Source organism: Cnephaeus nilssonii (genome assembly GCF_951640355.1).
Source record: "Cnephaeus nilssonii genome assembly, chromosome: 12".
Taxonomy (NCBI): domain Eukaryota; kingdom Metazoa; phylum Chordata; class Mammalia; order Chiroptera; family Vespertilionidae; genus Cnephaeus; species Cnephaeus nilssonii.
The window spans coordinates 25,217,852-25,240,771 of NC_137083.1; the positions used below are offsets into that span (position 1 = coordinate 25,217,852).

A 22,920-nucleotide genomic window follows, 5' to 3' on the forward strand; every position below is an offset into this window, starting at 1 on the left:
TTGGATTTAGGTGGCTAAGTTAGTCCACTTGGTCTAATAACTCTATTTGAGATGCCAATTTACCAATTTCTCATGAGAACAATAACTGCCTGCATAGCCATTATACAAGCCTGACAGCTTCTCTCCTTGAAGGCCAGCTTCCCGGGAAGCTGGATGGCCTCAGTGTCTTTGAAATCAGAACAAATAAAGCTGAATGTTTAACTACTACAGCTTCTCCCTGCTCTATCTCTCCTCCCTGCCCCCTGCCCACAGCTACATCTTTCAGCAAGGCCAGACACACCCCCTCACTGCTGCCAGTCTCCAATTTCCCTGATTCCTGAGATGACCAACCCTTCCTGGCTGACGTAATTAATGGTTCTTTAACTATGCAATTAGATTTTGTCTAGGGCTCCTGTATGGGAACCCACCTGGCTTTATTTGCTTATTATAAAGAGTTGCATTTGTCTGCACTGGTCAGTTTTCGTTACTTCTTAGGTTAACTCTCTGAGTACTTAAAGGAGGATCTCTAATCTCTTTCATAGGGACCCTGCTGTTAGCACAGACCTTGAGTAACCCAGTAATTCCTTACCTACTCTGGACTAAGGGGCACTGTCATGGTTCTGTGGTCCCACAAATGGATTGCACCTGCCAATTAAGGTCACATTTCCCAAGTCTGTTTCAAAATACTAGGTACAGAAGTTTTCCATGCCATGGCAAATAATCATTCACTTATTTACTAGTAGCTCTATTCATGTACACATTGTGGCTTCTATTATCTCATCTAAAAAGGCCCACCATGTAACAGTTAGTTTATAATTTGGGAGGACAATTTGATTGTCCATACTTCTTTTAAGAATAGCAAAAAACATTCTGGCCACTTTGCTGCACCTGAAACTGATATGAAATAGTGTTAAATGTAAACTGTAGTTGAAAACTAAAATTTAAAAAAAAACACATGTAAAACTATTTCAGAAAAAAAGAATAGACAAGACATCAAAAGTCTTCAAATTAGCAGTAACCTACTAAGAGACTAACAAAACTTTATATTTTAAACCTTCTACCAATTCATCACTGTCCAACTTCTTATAAAATTCTCCCTTCATTGGTCTAATTTCATCTGCTCAGTTTCAGTTTTAGATAAGGTAAAATTTCAAAAAACAAAAACATTGCCTAGACAACTGTTGAAAGTATAACAGGAGTAAAACACATGTTATCTGTGTTGCATATACCTTGCTCTCTGATGCGTTAACTTCTTCCTGTTAGCTCTTATCAACAGCTAAGTTGGTGGTTTCCATTCTTCTTCCCATCATTGTTAGACCTCAGAGTAGAAAGCCTTCAAATTCTTCCCTAAAGAGTATCTTTGCTCTTACCTTTTGTGGGTTTTGGTTATAAGAAAGAGATATACTTGGAAGGCAGTACTCTGTCATTTGCTAATGCTAACACTCAGCATGAATAAGGCACTGTTATACACTGCTGGTGGCATTTAAAGTCAGTACAGTTCTTCTGGAAACCAATATGCCAAAATGTAGCAAGAATCATAAACACAATAAACTCCTGGACTCATTTTACTTCCAGAAACTCAATTTATGGAAATAAAACAACACAAGCAATAACAGTAGTAACAAAAATGATGGTGATGATGATGTTGATCATGACTAGGACAACTCCAAACCATCAAATCCCATGACCAATTTTGGCAGGGTCCTTATTCTTTCCATGGTGGCTTCTCCCTCACTTCCATCTTCTGCACAAATAATCCCAAAGTCCTCATCACCGTTGAGCTCTAAGTCCCACTTTACTACATGTCCATCTGTACACCAGAGTCATTTTACCTTTTCTTCTCCGATCTGCCTTTTATTTCCTTTTCTACTCGCACAACTCTAGTGTCAGTCCTTTTTATTAGACCAATGGTTTCCCTAACTAGTCCTCAGATCTTGAAAGCATTAAAAAATTGCAGTGTTCCAGACCTCACCTCAGACCTGTGACGTAGGTGCCTGTATTTTTAACAAGCTATTAAGTAAAAATTCTTCAAATTAGTACCAGGTAAAGCAGCCAGGGATCTCAACTATCTCAAAAGTCATACTTGTCTCCCAGATTCTGATCTCTTTTGACACTTCCCCCTTAACATGCATTTTAAAACCCATACTTCCCCCACCCTTTTCCTTTGTTTATGCCTTTCCCATCATCTGGAGTGCCCTTTCTCCCATCTCTACCTGTCCAAAGCATATACACTCTTCAAGACCCATCTCAAATGGCTTACTCTATAAATATATCTTTCCTAGATAGCCTCATTCAAAAATAACTTGATTTCTATAAAACAATAAAGAAATACCTTACCACAGTTCTTATTTCACAGTTCTTTTTTTAAAAAAATGTTTTATTGATCTCAGAGAGGAAGGGAGAGGGAGAGAGAGATAGAAACATCAATGATGAGAGGGAATCATTGATTGGCTGCCTCCTGCATGCCCCACACTGGGGACTTGAGCCCAGGCATGTGCCCTGACTGGGAATCGAACCATCACCTCCTGGTTCATAGGTGGATGCTCAACCACTGAGCTGGCCAGGCTCCACAGCTCTTTTTGCCAATCTACAATCCACTTGACCTCAATAGTAGCCCTGTATCAAGCTTTAAGACCAAGCCTGAAAAAGGTCTTCAGGAGGTAATGATCACTGTTGCAAAGCCCAGAGCCTCAGCATCGAGCCAAACACACTGCTATTCCCATTCTGACTTTTAGCTTTGAGCCCAGGAACTGGATTTCTGACTTGTTTCTGTGAGGAAATCCTTGCCTTGTACCTCAGTCTTATAACTACTGCCCATAGTTCTCCTTGAATCAAGTTCACCTTCAGGCAACTTGCCCAACAACCTTGATCTTCCTTGTTTTTATCTTTGTCCTTATCCCTCCACTTATCCTACACCCATCCCACCCAGTTTTTTGCAATCTGTGCATATGCATAAGTATGTATGCAAGCACACATGAATGTGCGTGCACACACACACACATACAAGTCAATGGACATTTACCAAGAACCTAATATATGTTAAGACTCTATGTAGGGTACTAACGAATCAAAATCACTCTTCCCACATGAATACAAATTAATTATAGATAATCTGGAAATAATGGTTTATGACACTATTGCTTATGAAATATACAAATATTTGAGAGCTGTAATTTCCTTACATTTCCTTAGATGGCTTCAAATTAAATCTGTCAACTTACTGGAATCAGGCTCTTTAGAAGTAAGAAGAATTGTTATCTTTATATTCCTGTCAGGTTTAACATTTAACATTTGTTGTATGTGCTGCACACAGTAAATTCTCAGTTATTTATTGAATTAACACATGAATGAATAAATGAATGGTCTCCACTTGCTCTTTTGCAGATGAGTCTGAAGTGTGAAGAAAAGCTGATTCCCCCAAAATAGTTTTTACTTTAGCTATTTAAAAATGAAAGAATAAAGCAGGACATGTCTGCCTGACTCCCCCTTAAGTACTACTAAGCCACTTAAAAGGAACTCAGTGTTGTACTGCATGATGTCACCACACAGTCCCAGTAGAATTTTCAGACTTATTCCCACGTTGAAGAAGGGAAGCCTGTCTTTAAAATGCTGGTTTGTGCTGAGAAAAAAAAAATAGACGAAGTCCAGCTCTCTTCTCCATCAAATGAACTTAACAGCTTTAGGTACATTAGGTAGTCCCTGAAGCAAGTGCAATGTTTGGAACCCGACTTTTCACATTATTCCTCTCCTCTTTAAGGTGGAGAGACAGCTTAAAGGCAGAATAGTGAGTTCCCTTGAGTCCCACAGTTTCTCTGTCAAACAAATCACTAGTCCCTAATCAGATGAAGAAAACAGTTTGGACCAATGTGAGCACAGTGCCCAATAGAAAACCTCCAGTCAATGTCATCCTCAAATCCATTTCCCAAATGCCATTTCCAAAAGTATAATATGGACATTTTAAAATCCATCATATTACTCAATCTGTCACCGTCATTAATTAAGGATGGCATTTAATTAATGAGTTAATGTTTTACTTCCCAACCTTAATTATTTCCTTACTCAGGACTGGCAATAATGATGATAAAGATTTTTTGATGTCGGGAATAAAACCGCGACAGTGCAACAAATATTTATACCAATAAATACTCTTTTTAAAAAAAGACTTTTTATTAACTTACTGTATGAGAATCTCACCTGTTGCCTAGCATTAAAGCCCTGACATGGTATGGGCCACACTGAGCCATACAGGAAGTCCATCGGAGTGGAATTCAGAAGGAACCCATCAGAGAGCTGCTGTCAAGCAAGCCTTTTCTCAGGAAGAAAGGTCAGCAATCCCTTTGCTAAAAGAGATGCTTCATGTGTTGCTATGACCACATGTATGTACACAGTACACTCTCTGGAAGACAGAGTGATATAAAAAACATTTAACTAATCAGGCAATGTGCTGCATGAAGAGAAAACCCCACAGTGTATATTTTATTCTAATTTCCAAAGAGACTGACTTGGATCAGTGATATTGGTCTTCCCTGGAGTCCAATTAGCTGGTGGCATCCTGTTGACTTCTCTTTACATGATGATAATTTAAAGAATTTTATATATAGAAAATTGTTATAGTCTTCTTAAATTTCCTCCAAGGTTTTATATTATTTTATTGTACTTCTTCACTTTTACTAAAACCTTATTGTCCTCCCTTTAGCCTTTGGTTCATCAGAGTACCTTAGAAGACAATATATGTTTTTCTCCACTGGAATCACCAAGTAAATAAAGGGAAACCAGGATTAAGATACCTAGAAATAAACTTAACTAAGGACGTAAAAGACCTGTACTTGGAAAACTTCAGGACATTGAAAAAAGATATAGAGGAAGACATAAACAAATGGAAAAACATACCATGTTCATGGATTGGTAGAATCAACATCATTAAAATGTCCATACTACCCAAGCAATGTACAAATTCAATGCACTCCCCATTAAAATACCAATGGCATATTTCAAAGATCTAGAACAAACTCTCCAAAAATTCATCTGGAATAAAAAAAAGACACCGAATAGCCACAGCAATCCTGAGAAAGAACAAAGTTGGAGGAATCATATTACCAGATATCAAGCTATATTACCAAGGCACGGTTCTCAAAACTGCCTGGTACTGGCACACGAACAGACATATAGACCAATGGAACAGAACAGAGAACCCAGAAATTGACCCAAGTCATTATGCACAATTAATATTTGACAAAAGAGGCAAGAGCACACAATGGAGTCAAAACAGTCTCTTTAATAAATGGTGCTGGGAAATTTGGACAGATACATGCAAAAAAATGAAACTAGATCACCAACTTACACCATACACAAAAACAAACTCAAAATGGCTTAAGGACTTGAATGTAAGACGGGAAACCATAAAAATCCTACAAGACTCAATAGGCAGCAAAATAGCAGACATATATTGTAGCAATATCTTTACAGACACAGCTCCTAGGGCAATGGAGACTAAAGAGAAAATAAACAAATGGGACTACATCAAAATAAAAAAGCTTCTGCACAGCAAAACAACAAGAAAACCCACTGCATGGGAGAACATATTTGCCAATGATATTTCAGATAAGAGTTTAATCTCCAAAATTTACCGAGAACTCATACAACTTAACAAAAGGAAGATAAACGATCCAATCAAAAAATGGTCAAAGGATCTAAATAGACACTTTTCGAAAGAGGACATACAGAAGGCCCAGAGACATATGAAAACATGCTCAAAGTCACTAATCATCTGAGAGATGCAAATCAAAACAACAATGAGGTACCATCTCACACCTGTCAGAATGGCTATCATCAACAAATCAACAAATGACAAGTGTTGGCAAGGATATGGAGAAAAAGGAACCCTCCTGCACTGCTGGTGAGAACGCAGACTGGTGCAGCCACTGTGGAAGACAATATGGAGTTTCCTCAAAAAGTTAAAAATGGAACTCCCATTTGACCCAGTAATCCCACTTCTAGGACTATATCCCAAGAAACTAGAAACACCAATCAGAAAGGATATATGCACCCCTATGTTCATAGCAGCACAATTTACAATAGCTAAGATTTGGAAACAGCCTAAGTGCCCATCAGCAGATGAATGGATTAAAAAACTATGGTACATCTACACAATGGAATACTATGCCACTATAAGAAAGAAGGAACTTTTACCATTTGCAACAACATGGATGGGACTGGAGAGCATTATGCTTAGCGAAATAAGCCAGTCGGAGAAAGATAAATATCACATGATCTCACTCATATGTGGAATATAATGATCAACATAATTTGATGAACAAGAATAGATTGATCTAGAGACAAATGGTAGGGGAGGGAGGGTTAGAGAGCAACTAAAGGACTTGTATGCATGCATATTAGCATAACCAATGGACACAGACACTGGGGTGGTGGGGGCTTGCCTGGGGTGGGAATGGCTGGAGGGGGGGGTCAACTGGGGAAAAAGGAGACATATGTAAAACTTTAGACAATAAAAAAAAAAAAAAAAGGTAACCAGCCCGGATGGTGTGGCTTAGTGGTAGAACATTGACCTATGAACCAGGAGGTCATGGTTCAATTCCCAGTCAGGGTACATGCCCAGGTTGCAGGCTCAATCCCCTGTGCGGGGCGTGCTGGAGGCAGCTGATCAATGATTTTCTCACATCATTGATGTTTCTATCTCTCTCTCCTTCCCCTTCCTCTCTGAAATCAATTAAAAAAATATTTTTAAAGAAAGGGTAACCAGGTACCGCCAGCACAAATTGACCATGAACAAATTATTCTCAATTCCTTATTTGAGAGCTCACTAGATGGTGGTCAGAGAAAGGCAGAGTTTATCAAATATCTGAATTTTACCAAGTTTTTTACTAAGTTTTAAAATATGGGGATAGATGTTTAAATTTCCCAAGTACCATTTCAGTATATATTGCAATGATTTTTCCCCCTTTGATCTTTCCATATGCTGAATTATGGTAACACATTTTCCAACACTGAAATATCTTTGATTTATTTAATGAATGCTAAATTACTCATAGCATGGTATCCCACTAATATTGTGCTGAATTCTGGTTCGATATAGTATAGTTAGGGTTTTTTATATCTATGTTTATAAGTAAAACTAGTCTTTCACATATTTTATGAGTAATATTGAGCATTGTATTTGCCCAGTATAATTAACTGAGAAATGATTAATTAGTTCTGCCGAAGTTGTTTAAGACAATATAAAATACCACAAATGTAAATTGTAAGTGAGAAGCAGGCCATAACAGCAGAAGCAGAAATTGCAAAACAAATTGTGATACTTCAAGTTTACAAAAATTAAATCATGCTACTAAAATTGAAAAATTATTATACATTCCAATTCTCTTTTAAGTCTTTTAAAAAATTAAGTCAACTGCTTAATTATTTATAAATCAATAAAAGAAATTTTGTTACACTTGATTTTTTAAAAGTACTGATTTAACCTTTTCTTTATAACAGGTATAGCCAGCATGCCAGTTTGCAAATTAACCACTTATAGGGATTATATAAGAAATGTTTACCCATTTGACTCTGTAAAGAAAATGTCAATTTTGGTTTGAAATATTGGCAAATGAATGACAGAATTTATGTGCACCCGTAGGACCAGACGTGTTAATTTGATCCGTAAGTTATCTTCTGAAAGATTTTCCATTTTTCAGAGTCCAAATTCCACATAAAAAGTCAAATTTATGACTACAGAGTTATATGCTAAGGAATTACCACGCTCTTTTCCCAGTCTCATGTTTTATGAAGTGTTAATCGGAATTGTTTCAGAGATGTTTCTTCTAAGGAAAACACATTCCAAGTGGAATTTTAACAACAAATATAATATTCTCCTGAAATTTGACTCAAATGTCTATTTTATGGAAGCAAAAACATAAATTTGCGTGGAATTTTCCTAAGTTCAAAACAAGGGCAAGACTTACTAAGCTATTCCTCATGCCTTCTCTTCAAGCAAATTTTGTGCTTAGTTTTTCTGAAAAACCATCATTTCCTCAATGCCAATTTTCTTGCCTTCCTATGAAACCTACACTTAGCATGGAATTTAATCATTGACTTCAAGTTGTCTACTCATGCCAGGACGTTCCTATAAAGAATTGAAGCTAGTTGGAGTTTGTGTGGGATAGGTCTGGATAGCACTTCCTCCAAAGTGATTTTTTGAGTTAATAAAAAAGTCATCTAAGGAAGGGGGAAATATGAAGAATGATGGTCTCTGAGAAGGAGAAATTGCTGCTGTCCCCAGAATGCTAACAGCACAGGTCAGCTTTCTCTAGAAAGCTTTCAAAAGGGCTCATCAACTGTGAACTCAGTAACAGAACTTAATACTGCTAACTGCAGCCCTTGAAGCTAAGCATTAATGGACACTACACCATCATTGCATAGAAAGAGGCAAATATATTAACTTAATGATAGACCCATGAACCCACTAAGGAATGTGATTATATTGTGCCAGCTAGCTCTTACAACAATGTTAGATCTTACATAACTGTGTTATTATTACGTTTTCTTTCCCCTCAAAGACCTTTTGAAGCATTCGAAGCGAAAGATGAGAGAAGACATGTGCCGCCCCAAATCACAAAGGCAATTTGCTAAAATAAACCACAAAAACCTCTATTTTCATTCTTCTCAAATTGAAAGCAGTGGCCATTGGTTTTAAAAGGCCCTATCAAAACAAAATACATACTCAAGTCTGAAACACACCAACAGGCTGATATGGGTTCGGTAATTACAATCTTACATGTTGGTTTCAGAAAAAAAGAAAGAAAGAAAGAAAGAAATAGCCATCCTACACTTCAGGCTAATACTAAACTATACTCTTTCCATATTTTTCTCTACCCAAATCGACTATGTGGAGACAATGCACTTTCAGAAGATAATTCTTATGATAATGTATTCAGAGAAAAAAAATGCAAAATTTTATACCTCTCCCCCAGTAATACATATAGTAGCAAGAAATATAAACAGGTAGACAGGGTTAATGGTCACAAATTGCCAACCCACAGGCCAATTCTGGCCCACAACTACTTCTAACAAAGTCATGGCCATTTAACGTTTAGGAGATTATTGCACAAATACTTGAATTTTTAGCTTCTCGTGGAAAATGGAAAGATGTGAAAAACTGGGTCCATATTCCCACATAAGCTCAACCAGCCTGAGCTGTGAGGAGACCATCTGGCCTTTATAAACAAGGTGTTTGCTAACCAGTTGCCACAAGTCCCCCGGCCCCACTCACATCAGCTGCATATGTGCACCTGCATGTGGGAATCCCGGTGAAGGCAACTGCATTAAGAAAGTTACCAGGACTCCACAGATATCAATGAGCCTTCTCCTTGCCCTCTTCACATCTTTACCTTTTGGATATCCTTTCAGGGGGTTCAGTTAGAGAATGTCTAGATCTGTTTTCAGAAGTTATATAATCTTCCAGGAGCCACAGGGCAATAAAAAATTGACTCACAAAACAGAGCAGTGAACGCTGGTGATCATCATAATTAGTAATAACAATAGAAACACTTTGGGGACTGAGTTCTCAAATTAGTCGGCTCTAGTAAGAAAACGAAAGGATGCTTGGAAAATGAAACTCAGGTTTAGAACACCTTAGTGGTCTATTCACAAAGATTCGCATGGAAACCACACAGAAGGAGGATAATGAGAACACAGGTATACATTCCATTTGTACTGGGTCCTTCCCTGCTTCCTTTTAAACCCAAGCTAATGGATATATTTGTGGTTGTTATAACAACACACAGCTGTTAATTAGCTCACTCAAGGAAGGATTATATATACGTTTATAATTCCTAGTGTTCAAAATCATTGCTATACGAATAAAATAGCAAGCCACCATAAAGTTAAACATAAAATGAGTGAGTATACAGGTACATGCACATAGGCCCATTTGTAAAGGGACAATTCTTACCTTGTTAATGGTCCCAGGTCACCTGAGTCTTGGCTTCCAGCTTCACTGGGAGTGCTCACTGATTTCGAGGAGGGAGACATAGGGGTTGGGACTAAATAATGAAAATAACAGGTATCCCATGTTAAAAAATGCAGCGACTGCACTGGGAAGAGCAGTGTCAGACAAATCAAAACAAATGGACCCAAATTAAAGTGGTTATATGGCCAGGAGAAATTGAGATGGGATATGGAAAAAAAAAAACAAAAAAGGAAAGAAAAGGAAGAAAGTCAAGTGAATTTTATATATTTTGGAAATGAAAATCTGAAATGAATTTAGACAGAATTAACTTAGGGATTCTAAGGCCATGTCCACCTTAACAAAGTAAAATGGAGAATCAAAATAGTTATCCAGATAATTCAAGTCAAAGATCTCTCTAGTATGAACTATCCAGATAATTCCAATTCTCCACTTTATTTTGTTAGTATAGATGTGACCTATTAAAAAATAAAATGGAGTGTCTGTAAAACTTTACAGGATGATGAAATAAGTGATTCTGGATCATTTAAACGGTCAAGAAGGTTCAGTTAATTCTGTCTGCATTTGGAGAGAAATCTATCATCCGTGGACTATAAACTGCATTTGCTAAGAGGAGCAAAGTGAGGAAGGAAGGGTAAATGCTGAACCTGGTAATTTAAAAATCTCTTTCAAAACAAAGAAACATGTCAGGATGCTTTATTTTTACATTTAATTAATAGTTTCATCCCTTTGTACTGCTTACTGTGTTTGGGACTTGTGTTGCTTGCCTCTGGCAGCTCTCAATGGCACTGCCATGAGCACACAAGCAAACTGCCATTCTGAAGACAGGAGACACAAGTTCAAAGGTCAAGGTCAGTGCGAGCTGAGAAGCTGAGAGCAAGGATAGCACAAGCAGAAAGCTAAAGAAAATGCAAATGTATTTTTTTCCCCTCTCGCTTTCCAATATGAGCCAAATGTCCATCAGATGGAAGCTGCACCGAATAGCCACGGTGGCTGCAGGCCAGGCAAATTCAACGGGTTCTCAATCTCACACATGCCAAAGAAGCCAGGTGGGCAGCAAGAAACGCCAGTCCCTGAGTGCAGATTCCCATTTGGTTTCAATCATGTGCAATTTCCTTTTATTTATTTAATAGGGGAAAGGGTTTAACTATTTTGTCCAAATCCTACAACACAATGGCAGATCTGTCAAGAAACTAGGAATTTTCATGTGGTCCCATAATTAATTCACTGATTATCCTCACAGTAAGTCAGAGGGTAAGTCAGGGAGATGGATGAAAACTCAAAATGCGGCCCACGGTTGCCAAGGCCTGTTGGTTGGGATGCAGGGACAGTTCCGTTTGGTTACGGTTTAGGGATATTTAACTGTTTAATCCTTAAAGTTTATCTACTGGCTTTATGTGGGGCAAGGAAGAATAGGACATACTACTATTGTGTTTAACCTGTGTTCATTCACATTGCAGCAAACTTTCCAAAGCTATTTTAAGGGGAAAATATAATTGATTACAAAGCATCTAATTTATATCACATGTCAACTAAATACAAAAAAGTTTGTCAACCTCCTCGAAGAAAGTCCATTAGTCATATATCCCATAGGTTATATTTGCCACACCATAAGAAGCTCAGCAAAATAATCAACATCTTATTGGGGCTTATGATAATCATTGTTAGATATGACTTTATTTACTACAAATTGAAGTTGACTATAGAATGCTTTCTCATGGTGTTTTAGTTTTGTGTGTACATATTAAATTATATTCAGCAACACTTAATAATTTGTAGGCTTATTGAATACTGCTCTTTTTCTTATCTACATTGATATAAATACTTGTTATTGTATTGCGCATGGGATAATTTTTGTTCTTTGTTTAAGTAACTATGGAAATCAGTAAAAACTTATTTTAAAATAAAAGCCAATAATAAAATTCAAAGGAAACAGACCATTTTTAAAAGGCGACCTGATATTGTACTTATTTATATGTATTATTTTATGAGTTTTTAAAAACTATATTGGATATTACATAGTTTTGCAGACACCCTAAAATTACTCTGAAATGTAAAGAAAGCAAATGGATAAAGAAAAATTCAAAATAACTTATCCCATAAGAAATATATAGTTAAGTGACAGAATAAACACAGTATGTACAGGTTACCTTCAACACAAATAAAACAAAGAGTTCAATATCCAGCCCCAAGTGATAAAATGAGATCATGGACAATTAGTTAGGAATGAATGAGTTGGAGGAGGGGTATTACAGAGAAAATGCCAATTAGCAATAAAACCAAGATATACAATAAGAAAATGCCAATTAGCAATAAAACCAAGATATACAATAGAGTCAAATACATTTAAATTTGTTAGTTAGCTGATCATCTGCCACCATTTTAAGTTTTCCTTCAAATTTCCCACTGAGCATTCTATTTTCATCATGGAATAACTAGGCCTGTAGTTATGAAACTCATAACCAGATTTACCATATTTGAGAGGTTGGAATTCAGCAATGGAAATGAGCAATTTAAGACAAAAATTCCAAGATTTTTTTTTTTATTTACCATGTGGCAATTCATTTAACAAATATAAAATAATCTAACACCGTGGCGACAGTTGGCCACATAATCGGTCATTAAGCAGCAAATTGTGAACAACTCTACAACCCGTCCTCCCATCGCCTTCCAGCCTCAATTCCAAAAATAAATACGCCTGAAGCATAAACCAGCCACAGAATTTCTTAAAAAATAAAAAGGGCGTAAAAGAATAGTAAACGCTGGACATGGTATATCCCACTCAAGTCGAATTTAAGGTAACAGGAACACAGAGCACTTTCAAGTACCTAGAGGGGGCTCCGGGGATATACCGATGCTCTGCAGCAAAGCCTCGGTCTCTCGGCGCTTGCGATCCAGGTCTGAGTCGTCCTGAACAGGTTCTTTCTTCTGCTGCATATCAGCCTTTAAAAGGTAGATGCCAGCAAGAAAAGTTAGTAACAAAATTGCCTGTGTGCTTTTCCTGGCTGAAACTGAAATGGTAAATGCTTGAGCAAACAACCTAAATAGACATAATCATGTGTATAAAGGATGACAAAAGACTAACTGCTCCACTTAATAACTGCTAACCTCCTTGTCCCTTCTGGGAAAACATACTATCAGTTCTTGATGGTTGTGTGTTTGTAATACTCACCCCCACCCCACCACCACCACCACCACCACCATGTTTGAGATTATGCAAACAAGGAATTACTGGGATCTGGTTAAAAAATAAAATTGGCTAGAAAATCAATCACTATAAAATACACTATTTGTACCAGCAATCTATGTTTAGCATGACTTACAATAAACCGGGCTAAAATGTTTTTAAGGCATGTAAACAATATGAATATAAGTCTTGCTACTTGTGACTTTTGACTTGCATCAGGTTCCGTTATACATATTAACTCAGGAGAGAAAATTGTCATGTAGAAAAATATAGTACAAAAAATCATCTAGGAGAACTTTCTTTGCCAAATTCTGTCTAAAAATACATATTGTATGAGCTTCTTATGGTCAACCCTATGCCCAGTATGTATTTTACAGGATAGTGACAAGTCAAAACACAGGTTAAAGAAGGTCAGTGACTGGGTTCTGGGGGAATTTAAACATTGAGGTCTTTTTCTTTTTCATAACACAGTTACTTCTTAAGACAAAGCATTTGCCCCACATCTGAAATTGGATAACAATTGCCTGCTGCTTCCCGCACTACTTCGTCCTATTTGGCGTGCAGTTACCTGCCGACAAAGTTTTGTGAGTTTAGAGAAGTGAGAGTGTCCTCAAGTTTGTAAAAAACCAATGATGCAGTTATCAGACCCACTTTCTCCCCAGGGGCAAGCCGGGCACCCTAACAGGTACATTACCTCCTCCAGGAGTGCAGAGGACATTTTGAAGCAGTGAACCATAATTTACATCCTGGCATCTAAAGCAGAGAGTCCATGCACTTCTGACTTACTCCCAGTTGGTAACCTATACCCTGATTATAAGCAAAATGTATCTATGCACATAGTGCTGAGCTCAACACTGTTATTCTTTGCCTCTGGCTTAAAGCACACTCATATTTTTGGAGTCTACCTGTCATTAGAGGAAAAACAGCCATTATAGGGGTGGATGAGGGCTAATGAGAAGTGCAAGAGGATTTTCGGCAGTCTCACATGACCCAAAATTCCGAAATGGCAGTTTAATCTCTATCAGTGAAGATAACACAGTTCATGTTCTTTTCTGATTTTAACATTTAAACTACTGAAGCAAGTTCCAAAGTTTATGCGTACAACAGAGGCAAAGGTAGAACTAAGATGAGAAAAAGGACCTTTTGAGTGAGGGTATCAACATTCACATATCACAAAGTTAAAAGAAGGGTGAGGGTATCAACATTCACATATCACAAAGTTAAAAGAAGGGTGGAAGGAAAAGGGAGGTAATGAAAAGAAAAGGAATTACCATAGCAGCTACTGAAATGCAAACAAAAAAACTAAGATAAGCAAAATTCATCTTAGGAAGCCAATATGGAATTGTATAATCGGTTTTACAGTAAAGAGTTAAGCCATAGCTGGACCATCAGCTTTATTGAGAGCAGATACGTGTTTCTTTTGTTCACCACTATAGCCTCACATCTAGACCAGGGCCTGACACATAGTAGATGCTCAATAAAAAATGTGTTGAATGAATGAATGAATGAATGAATGAATGAATGAATATCTGACCTTGGAAAATGTTATTCTATAGCTATAGAATGTTTTACAACTGTACCCCCTTCAGAAAGCCCTTTACAACACCACTGTTGAAAGTTTAGTCATCTAAACTTTCAGTGACCCCATGCTCATAATAAAGCCATTTCTGTATTCTAAGATCAAAAACAAGAAATCATTAACCTTCCCTCATTCTTTCAACAAAAACTTATTAAAGGACATCACAGAAGTTCTAAGGCAGCTTATATAGCATGAACGGATAAACTTAGGGCATATTATCTATAATTTTCTGTCATGTATGTCCTATGCAGAAAGGCACAGGATCTGTTTCTTTTTCATTTATTTTAACATTAATCACTAAGCATTCAAGAAACATACTAGCAGGTAAATCACATGTCAACATGCATGCATTGTGCACAAAAAGTACACCTGAATTCCACCTCCAAAATTTCACTGCCAAATACAAGGTGTCTCTAAAACTCATTCCTTGCCTTCCACCTTTTTTTAAAAAGATTTTTAAATTGATTTTTAGAAAGAGCTAAAGGGAGAAAGAGAGAGAGAGAAACATCGATGTGAGAGCAAATCATGGATCGGCTGCCTCCTGCATGCCCCCTACCAGAGATCAAGCCTACAACCCAGGCATGTATCCTGATCAGGAATCGAACTGGCAACCTTTCTGTGCATGCGATGACATCCAACTGTCTGAGCCACAACAGCCAGAGCATACCTTTCTTAATTCCTAAGGAAATAGAGAATATAATATATATGTGTGTGTGTGTGTATATATATATATATATATATATATATATATATATATATATATAAAAGCCTAAGCTTGACATGCGCTGAATACCAGGGGACAGATGCTCAATGCAGGAGCTGCCCCCTAATGGTCAGTGCACTCCCACAGCGGGAGCACTGCTCAGCTGACAGATGGGCGCCAGACACCAGGCTCAAGGCTGGTGAGCACAGCTGTGGCAGTGCAAGCCTCTCCCGTGGGCACTGCCCCTGCGAGCCTGAGTGGTAGCGGCAGGCACAGTGGGGCCAGGATGAGCGGGAGTGGCACTGCGCCCAGCCCAGTCTAGGGCTCCACTCCGGCTGCCTGCTGCTTCTCGCACTACTTCGTGCTGTGTGGGATCTACGTGGACAGCGGGCTGGAGCCTGAGGAGCTGGCGGGTAAGGCCGGGCTGTGGCGGCGCAGAGGTCCACTGATCCCTGCAGGCCAGGCTGAGGGACCCCACCGGGCCTCTAGTGACATAAATAAATAAGGACAAATGTCCATCTAGATGTAACAGAAGCTCAGGAAAGGTATCAATGTTCAAAGTTGATCATGAAAAATGTAAAATTAGGTTACTGGGGCTTATCTATAATAATAAAAGCATAATATGCTAATTAGACCGGACAGCCGAACGACCTTCCAGACGAAGCTGGGACTGTGAGAGCCAAAACAAGCTGCCACGGCTGCGAGGGGCCAAGCTCCTTGCATGAATTTCGTGCATTGGGTCTCTAGTTGAAAATAAAGGCAGATTCTATATGTTATCAATTAGCACCTTAAACTAAACAAAATTTTACTTCATCTAAGATAGTTACACCAAGTACCCTAATCATGAAACTTTCTATTTTTTTTCTTGTAAATACTACAGAATCCTAATGTGTTTTAATGACTCAATAAAGAGTGACTTCACAGTGCGGGTAATTAAAAATATGCTAAAGGTGCCTTTCCCAGGGAATGACATTTCTGCTTGTGAAGGGTTATTACAGCTGAGATCCAGAGGGAATAATCAAAGAAAAACGATCAGCTGAGAATTATCAGTCACTTCTCCAAAGACAGCTCTGAGGGTATTCGAGGAACAAGCGAGGACAGGCCAGGAAACCCCTGTCCATCCTACCCTGCAGCAATTCGGCAGAAGGCCAAGGACAGGACGAAACTTCAGGGTGGCCCCAGTAAGCACACCTCATCGCACTGAGGCCAATTTTTCATGAAATTGGGTCTGTGTCTTCAATGGTGGCCACTATATTTATTTTAAAATCAGGTTTCATCCATAATACCACAGCCAAGAAAGCAGTTGACATGCAAAGGAGCGGAGAGTGGTAATTTTATACATGTACACAGTTTTCTGGATTCTGTGGAGACGACAATCAACCTGGGTGGTCCTAACACACACTAGTTTTCAGTCGTGGCAAAAATAGTTAGGCAGAGTCGCATCAAAGATCACTTTGTTTCCTTTCTATTCCGAATTTGTTTTATTTACAATATGAGCCTAAAGAAAGTTAAAAAGCAAACCTATAAGCTTAAGGCTATTTCTAACTCGCTATAAACAGCATACAAACTAGAAAATCTCCAGGGATCAATAAGCGTAGCCAATTGACTAGAGCATCCCATAGACTCAGGATCAAAAGAGTCCAAGGAAATTTGCAGGAAATAATCCCAGATGCATGGAAAGGATGTCAGTGACCAGCATCTGAGATCTGCCCTAACTAGTTTATGTATTCATTCATTCACTCATACAGCTGTAATACAAATCAATAACACAGTAGTTAGTAAATAATAATATAAGAATAAACTCTTGGGTGGGAAGATCAACCAATGAACTTGTATGCATATATGCATAACCCGTGGACACAGACAATGAGGTGGTGAGGGCCTGGGGGTGGGGACTGGAGTGGGCTGGAAGAAGTTAATGGGAGAAAAGGAGGACCTATGTAATACTTTCAACAATGAAGAAGAGAAAGAAGAGGAGGAGGAGGAGGAGGAGGAGGAGGAGGAGGAGGAGGAGGAGGAGGAGGAGGAGGAGGAGACTGTTCTGTGTACTTAAAACTGTAAGCCTACTTTTGCCCACCCCTGTATAACCTTTAACTGAAGGCCTGCTGTTAGAGACAAGACCTATGCTAGATATTGACTCAGTGATAAAAAACAAACAAAAACATCCAGCCCTGTTCTCAAAAGTTCACACTCTATTAGAAGAGAAAGACAAGTGAGGAGGCAAATCTAATGCTCTGTGCTAAATGGTTTGATAAGGTTGAGGATGGGGTGCAGGACTAAGTTAGTCATGGAGGCAGAAAGGCATCCCAGAAGACTTCCTGGAGGAAGGGGCATTTGAGAACTGAAAGACATGGAGCTAACAGCCAGGGGAAGGGCAATTGAGAGAAGTAGAACAGTAAAAGCAGAGGGAGGAGAACATTCACAAAGCCCAGTCAAGCGGGAGCAGGGCCCACAGGGGATGTGTAAGTAGCTAAGCCTGTCTGGAATGTGGGTTTTAGGGAGAAGGAAAATCGGGATGAAAATGGTGTGCCTGTCCAGGCCCTGATGATCATTGTAGTAAATTGGGGAAGGGAGTGGTGAAAGAATTACCCCGGACTTCTGCTTTGGACAACTGCCTGAAAGGGGGGTGGGCCTGAGACTAGAGACAGAGGGTGGCTACCGAGAAGACTCAGGCCTCCAGGATTTAAGAGCATCTGAAATGGAGGGATCAGAATAGATTACTTCCAGGTTTCTTCCAGCAACAGAATGGTACAATCCCAGGAGACAAGAGGCCTTGAATTATAAGACCTTTCCAATAATGAGGGCGTTGTCAGAAACTGGTTCACCCACGGCGATCCTAATAAACGCACGCAGCCAGTCTACGGGACTGCCTTCTCTGGCAGCTGATCTCGGGAGCAGAATCACAGCTCTGTGTCTTTCCCTGTTCCACAGTGTCTCCTGGGTCCGCACAGAGCACGTGGGAAAGGCACCCCTCTCCTCTCCATTTCACAGAGGAAACCGTTTCAGAGTGTCCCACACCCACTCAAGGCCGAGCTGTGAAGGGCAGAGCCAGGCTCCCAGCAGGTCCACTCAGAAGCCTGTGTGCATAAGCCCTGAGTTCACTGTCTTTGGTCCTACAGCACTGGCTGCTCAGACAAGCCAAGTCTTCCCAGTCTGAAAAGATGCTTAGACTGAACTGAGGAAAGCGCTTTTTGGGGGGATGAGTTGTCGGGGGGACAAGATGCATAGCCAGGGCCGACCTTTAAGATGGTGCAGTCCAAGTGAATCCCCAAACCTGGCCCCATTTAGATCTTTCGAATTAAAAACTCTGAGATGGCAAACTATGACTCTGTATTACCAGGGGAGTCCTGGGTTTAAACCACCCTGACCGCTGGGAAATGAGGACAGGAAGACTATGTGACTTGAACTCCAGAAGTAGGTAGAGGCCCAGGATCGCCTACGATCCAGGTGTTCCACACTCCCACACCTGTCACCCCCAATCTCCCAGGCTCTGTCTGCTGTGCAACAAGCCACCTCTCAGCAGGCGAAGCTGCTTGGTGCCGAAACAGAAAGGGTGGCCTGTGTCCATCAGCCTAAACTGACAAAGATGAAGCAGACGGTACAATTCAGAACCAGATTTCCCATATCACACTGCATTTTGTGGTAATTCTGTGAAATTCAAGTTGGAAATTAGAATGTCAGTTTAAAAGGAAACCGGTTATTAGTAAAGGAAAACAGGTGCTTTAAAACTACAGTGAACGTTGGCATGTGAGGGAAAGGAAGCATAATAACTTAATGCTTTTTTTCGCTTTGCGTGTAAATGAATAGCCATTCCCTGTCAATTCTCACCTCCACGTCACTCAAGACCGCATGTAAAACAGCAAAGATCTCCAAAGGAAAAACATTATGCACACTGTCAAGGACAAATAAACTATGGCATCAATCACAGCGGAATGGAATGGAGAAACGCAAGATGCCAGAAGGCTAATATGCAACTGCAATTACGTTTTACTTTGTCGGAAAATAATTGTTATAATCTGTTACTTTGGTCTCCCAACCCTTTTACAGGGGTGGGGGATGTCTGGCCATGGGCTGGGCTGTGTAAGGCCTGCAAGATCATTTGGTCTGGCCCTGCCAAGGCATTAGGGGTGAGTTAATTAAATGTTTGACCAAATACAGTAGGCCAAATCTTAAGCTGATAATTTTCTATGGCCCTCGAATGTTGTTATAAATATCCAACTGGCCCTTGGCAGAAAAAAAGGTTCCCCACCCCTGCCTTAGAGTATGAAACAACACTTATTTAGATTATGAGGCATCAAAATACATTCTCTTTTTCTCTAAAGAAAAACTTTTAAGTAAGGAAGCAGCTCTGGTTTCTATACACACAAGCATCTACTATACAAAGTTTCCTTCTTGGAAAAGTATTCAAAAATATCTTTAGCACCTGATTTTTGTGAAAGATGTGGGCTATTTCTACACTTCATATCAAGTATGATAAAAGGTTTTTTTAAAGGGTCCTGTTTATCAGTATGACCCACCCCTCAGAATTAAGTAATTTTCCTTCCCGCACCAAACACCCCGACACCCAGGATTTACCTCTTTTTTTTTCCTCTCCTCTTCCTTCCGTTTCTTCTCTTCTCTTATCTGTGCCAAGCGCTGTTTTTTGCGCTCTAGCTCAGCTTTTAAGTCACTTTTGTCAGACATGTTGGTTTCCTTGGAGGGAAAGAAAAAAAAAATATGAATTTATAAAAATAACTTTTCTGCATTATCATTGCAAAAATTATTCAAAAGGAAACCCAACTTTGGGGCAATAACAGGTTGTCTTATTTAGCCTATTTCCCAGAATCAAAGAAACAGGTTACGTTAGATCTGGTCTCACGCTATATAAAATCTTCCCCCTTTTATGTATATATAAATATTTGCAGAAATACAATGTTATAGTCCATTCTGGTCTGACAAATAACAGTAATTTCAGAATAAGCAACACATTTTCTGTAAAAGTTTCTTAAATAAACAAAAGATAACTAAATAAAGAGAACCAAAAAAAAACAAAAACCATCATCCTGACTTTCAATTTAGATGATAATGGATCAATTCATGCCCACACGGAGAAAAGAAAATAGACTGTCATAAACCCTTAGAGACATGCCCTGCTCAAATTCCTATGGACTCAATAAACATTCCTCCACTGACCTTGGGCACATGGAGATTTCATTTTGCCTAACGTTATATGCATCAGGGAAGACAGCCACTGAAGGCCTACCATGTTAATTTTCTTTTTCTGCAGAATTCCTCCTGAACTGTCACAATTAATTTCATCCCCCAGCACAACCCTAGTTCTAGAGAACTTACATTTACATACTGAATGCAATATTGCTTATTCTGGCACTTTGCCTTTTCAAAGCAAAACATGTTTGTGAACACATGACATGGGAGACAAACACCAAGGCAAATTCTTGGGAAAATTTATCTGAACGAGATCTAATTTCAATTATAATGGTGACGGTGATGCTGGTGGTGATGGTGCCAGGAATATTTTAAAATAAAATGAGTTTGGAGAAGACGCTCAGCAATCACCAATGACAATGTTTAGTTGGGAAACTAAGAAAATGAAAACAGAAATGAAGAAACGCCTATGACCCAAATTCCTAAAAAAGTATAAAAAAACTAACCATAACTGTCATGAGTACGCATTTGCATATTATTTGTATGCAACTGTGATGAATATATTATATATCCCGAAGAAGATGACAGAGCAATAGAAGGGGGAAAAAAGAGCCAAAGAATACAAAATAATGAAAAAATCCTCACACTTCTCATCATCATCTTTAGAATATAATCAAGAACCTACAGTCACCCAAAGACAAATACATCCGGTTGAGAACTGTTCGTTACTACTATACATATTTCTGCTCATGTTGTGATGGCAAAGATTTGTAAAATGATAATAATAATCACAATAACTGATCGCTGCCATTCATGATCACACTCTGTCTTTATTTTTCAACAACTGTTTCTGAATATTTAATCTGTGCCAGGCACTCTATAAACATCAGCGTACAAAGATGAGCAAAACCAGGTCCTCTCCTTCAAGAGTTTGTCCTTCAGGTGTGTGGGCATGTGCTGTGGTTGGAGATGTTCTCGGAGATACTGGCTTATTGATTACCGAGAGCCAGGCACTTCACACTTATTATCACACGTAGTCACAATAATCCAAGCAGACCCACGTTAGGAAACGGTTACAGGATTCCAGGGCAGGAGGAATAGGGAAACTGAGACAGGAACATTAAAACAAGGCCAAACAGTGTGGGCTATTTGCAGCCAGCTTGTAACTAACAAGCCATTATCTTCCCCAGCCAAGGACAGGAGAGTAAATTTGATTAAAACAAAAACAAAAACAAAAACAAAACAAAACAAGCTTTGCTAATGAGAGAATGCAGAAAGGGGGGGAATGGGGGTAAGGAAAGAAAGGGTAGTTTTACTCCCTAAGCAGAGAAGGCAGCAGACTCAAGGCTTGGCAAGATAAAGTTGCCAGGTTCTTCTCATGAATTCTGGGAAGGCCACAACAAATTACAAAAAGAGACCTTTAGAATGAATCTGTACCAAAATCGTCAACAGAGGAATTTTGAGACCTACAAACAGGAGGGCATATAACATCTTGGACCCCCACCCAACCGGCTCTTCAGAGTAGCTGAGAGTCTGTCTGTGCTTCATAAGGTTTGCTTGCTTTGTTGTTTGTTTTTTTTTTTAATAAAGGTGCATGCTTTAATAAACTGGCTTTTCTCAACGAAGTCAAGGTTTCTCATATAAATTCATTTATATGAGAAGACAAGGATCGAAGTTGGGAACAGCCCTCTCCCACTGACACAGAGCTGTCCGGTAACAACTCTCTGATGTCGGTGAGAGGTGCTTATAACAGAACCATCAGACTGAATACAGGAGATGCAGATGAACCCAAGTCAAGAAATAGCAACTTGAGTTTATAAGAATGGATATGTACAGGCAACTGGTGAAGCCTGGGGAAAAGAGAAAAGTGAGTTCTATTTGGGATAAAGAGTGATGGGAAATCAGAGCAACATTTTGTTTTGGTTTTAAATATATTTTTTATTGATTTCAGAGAGGAAGGGAGAGGGAGGGAGGTAGGGAAGTAGGGAGGGAGAGGGAGAAAGAGGGAGGAAGGGAGGGAGGGAGGGGGAGGAAGAGGGATAGGGGGAGAGAGAGAGGGAGAGAGGGAGAGAGGGAGAGAGGGAGAGAGAGAGAGAGAGAGAGAGAGAGAGAGAGAGAGAGAGATCAATGATGAGAGAGAATCATTGATTGGCTGCCTCCTGCACACCCCACACTGGGATCGAGCCCACAACCCAGATATGTGCCCTAACCCGGAATCAAACCCTGACCTCTTGGTTCATAGGTCAATGTTCAACCACTGAGCCACACCGGCTGGGCTCACAGCAACTTTTGGGGAGGGGGGGCGGGGGGAATGACAAAAGGAAAATAGAATTTGCTTAATTAAGCCTTTTCTTGTCCCTGCC

General features: G+C 39.3%; 1 protein-coding gene across 6 annotated transcripts in view; it reads right to left on the reverse strand.

Annotated features, from left to right (window-relative positions):
- Positions 1-20,095, reverse strand: part of DYNC1I1 (dynein cytoplasmic 1 intermediate chain 1) — a gene marked incomplete at both ends in the record, with an annotated part of 245,523 nt that extends 225,428 nt beyond the window's left edge. For 2 of the 6 annotated variants that reach the window (XM_079786742.1, XM_079786740.1), the window contains 3 exons: positions 9,929-9,986; positions 12,772-12,886; positions 19,988-20,095. In XM_079786742.1, coding sequence (XP_079642868.1) covers positions 9,929-9,986; positions 12,772-12,886; positions 19,988-20,095 — 281 coding nt within the window. Of the gene's footprint in view, positions 1-9,928; positions 10,071-12,771; positions 12,887-19,987 lie in introns of all 6 variants that reach the window. The other 4 variants (XM_079786741.1, XM_079786738.1, XM_079786739.1 and 1 more) reach the window with 2 other exon arrangements.
- Between the last annotated feature and the right edge of the window lie 2,825 nt (positions 20,096-22,920).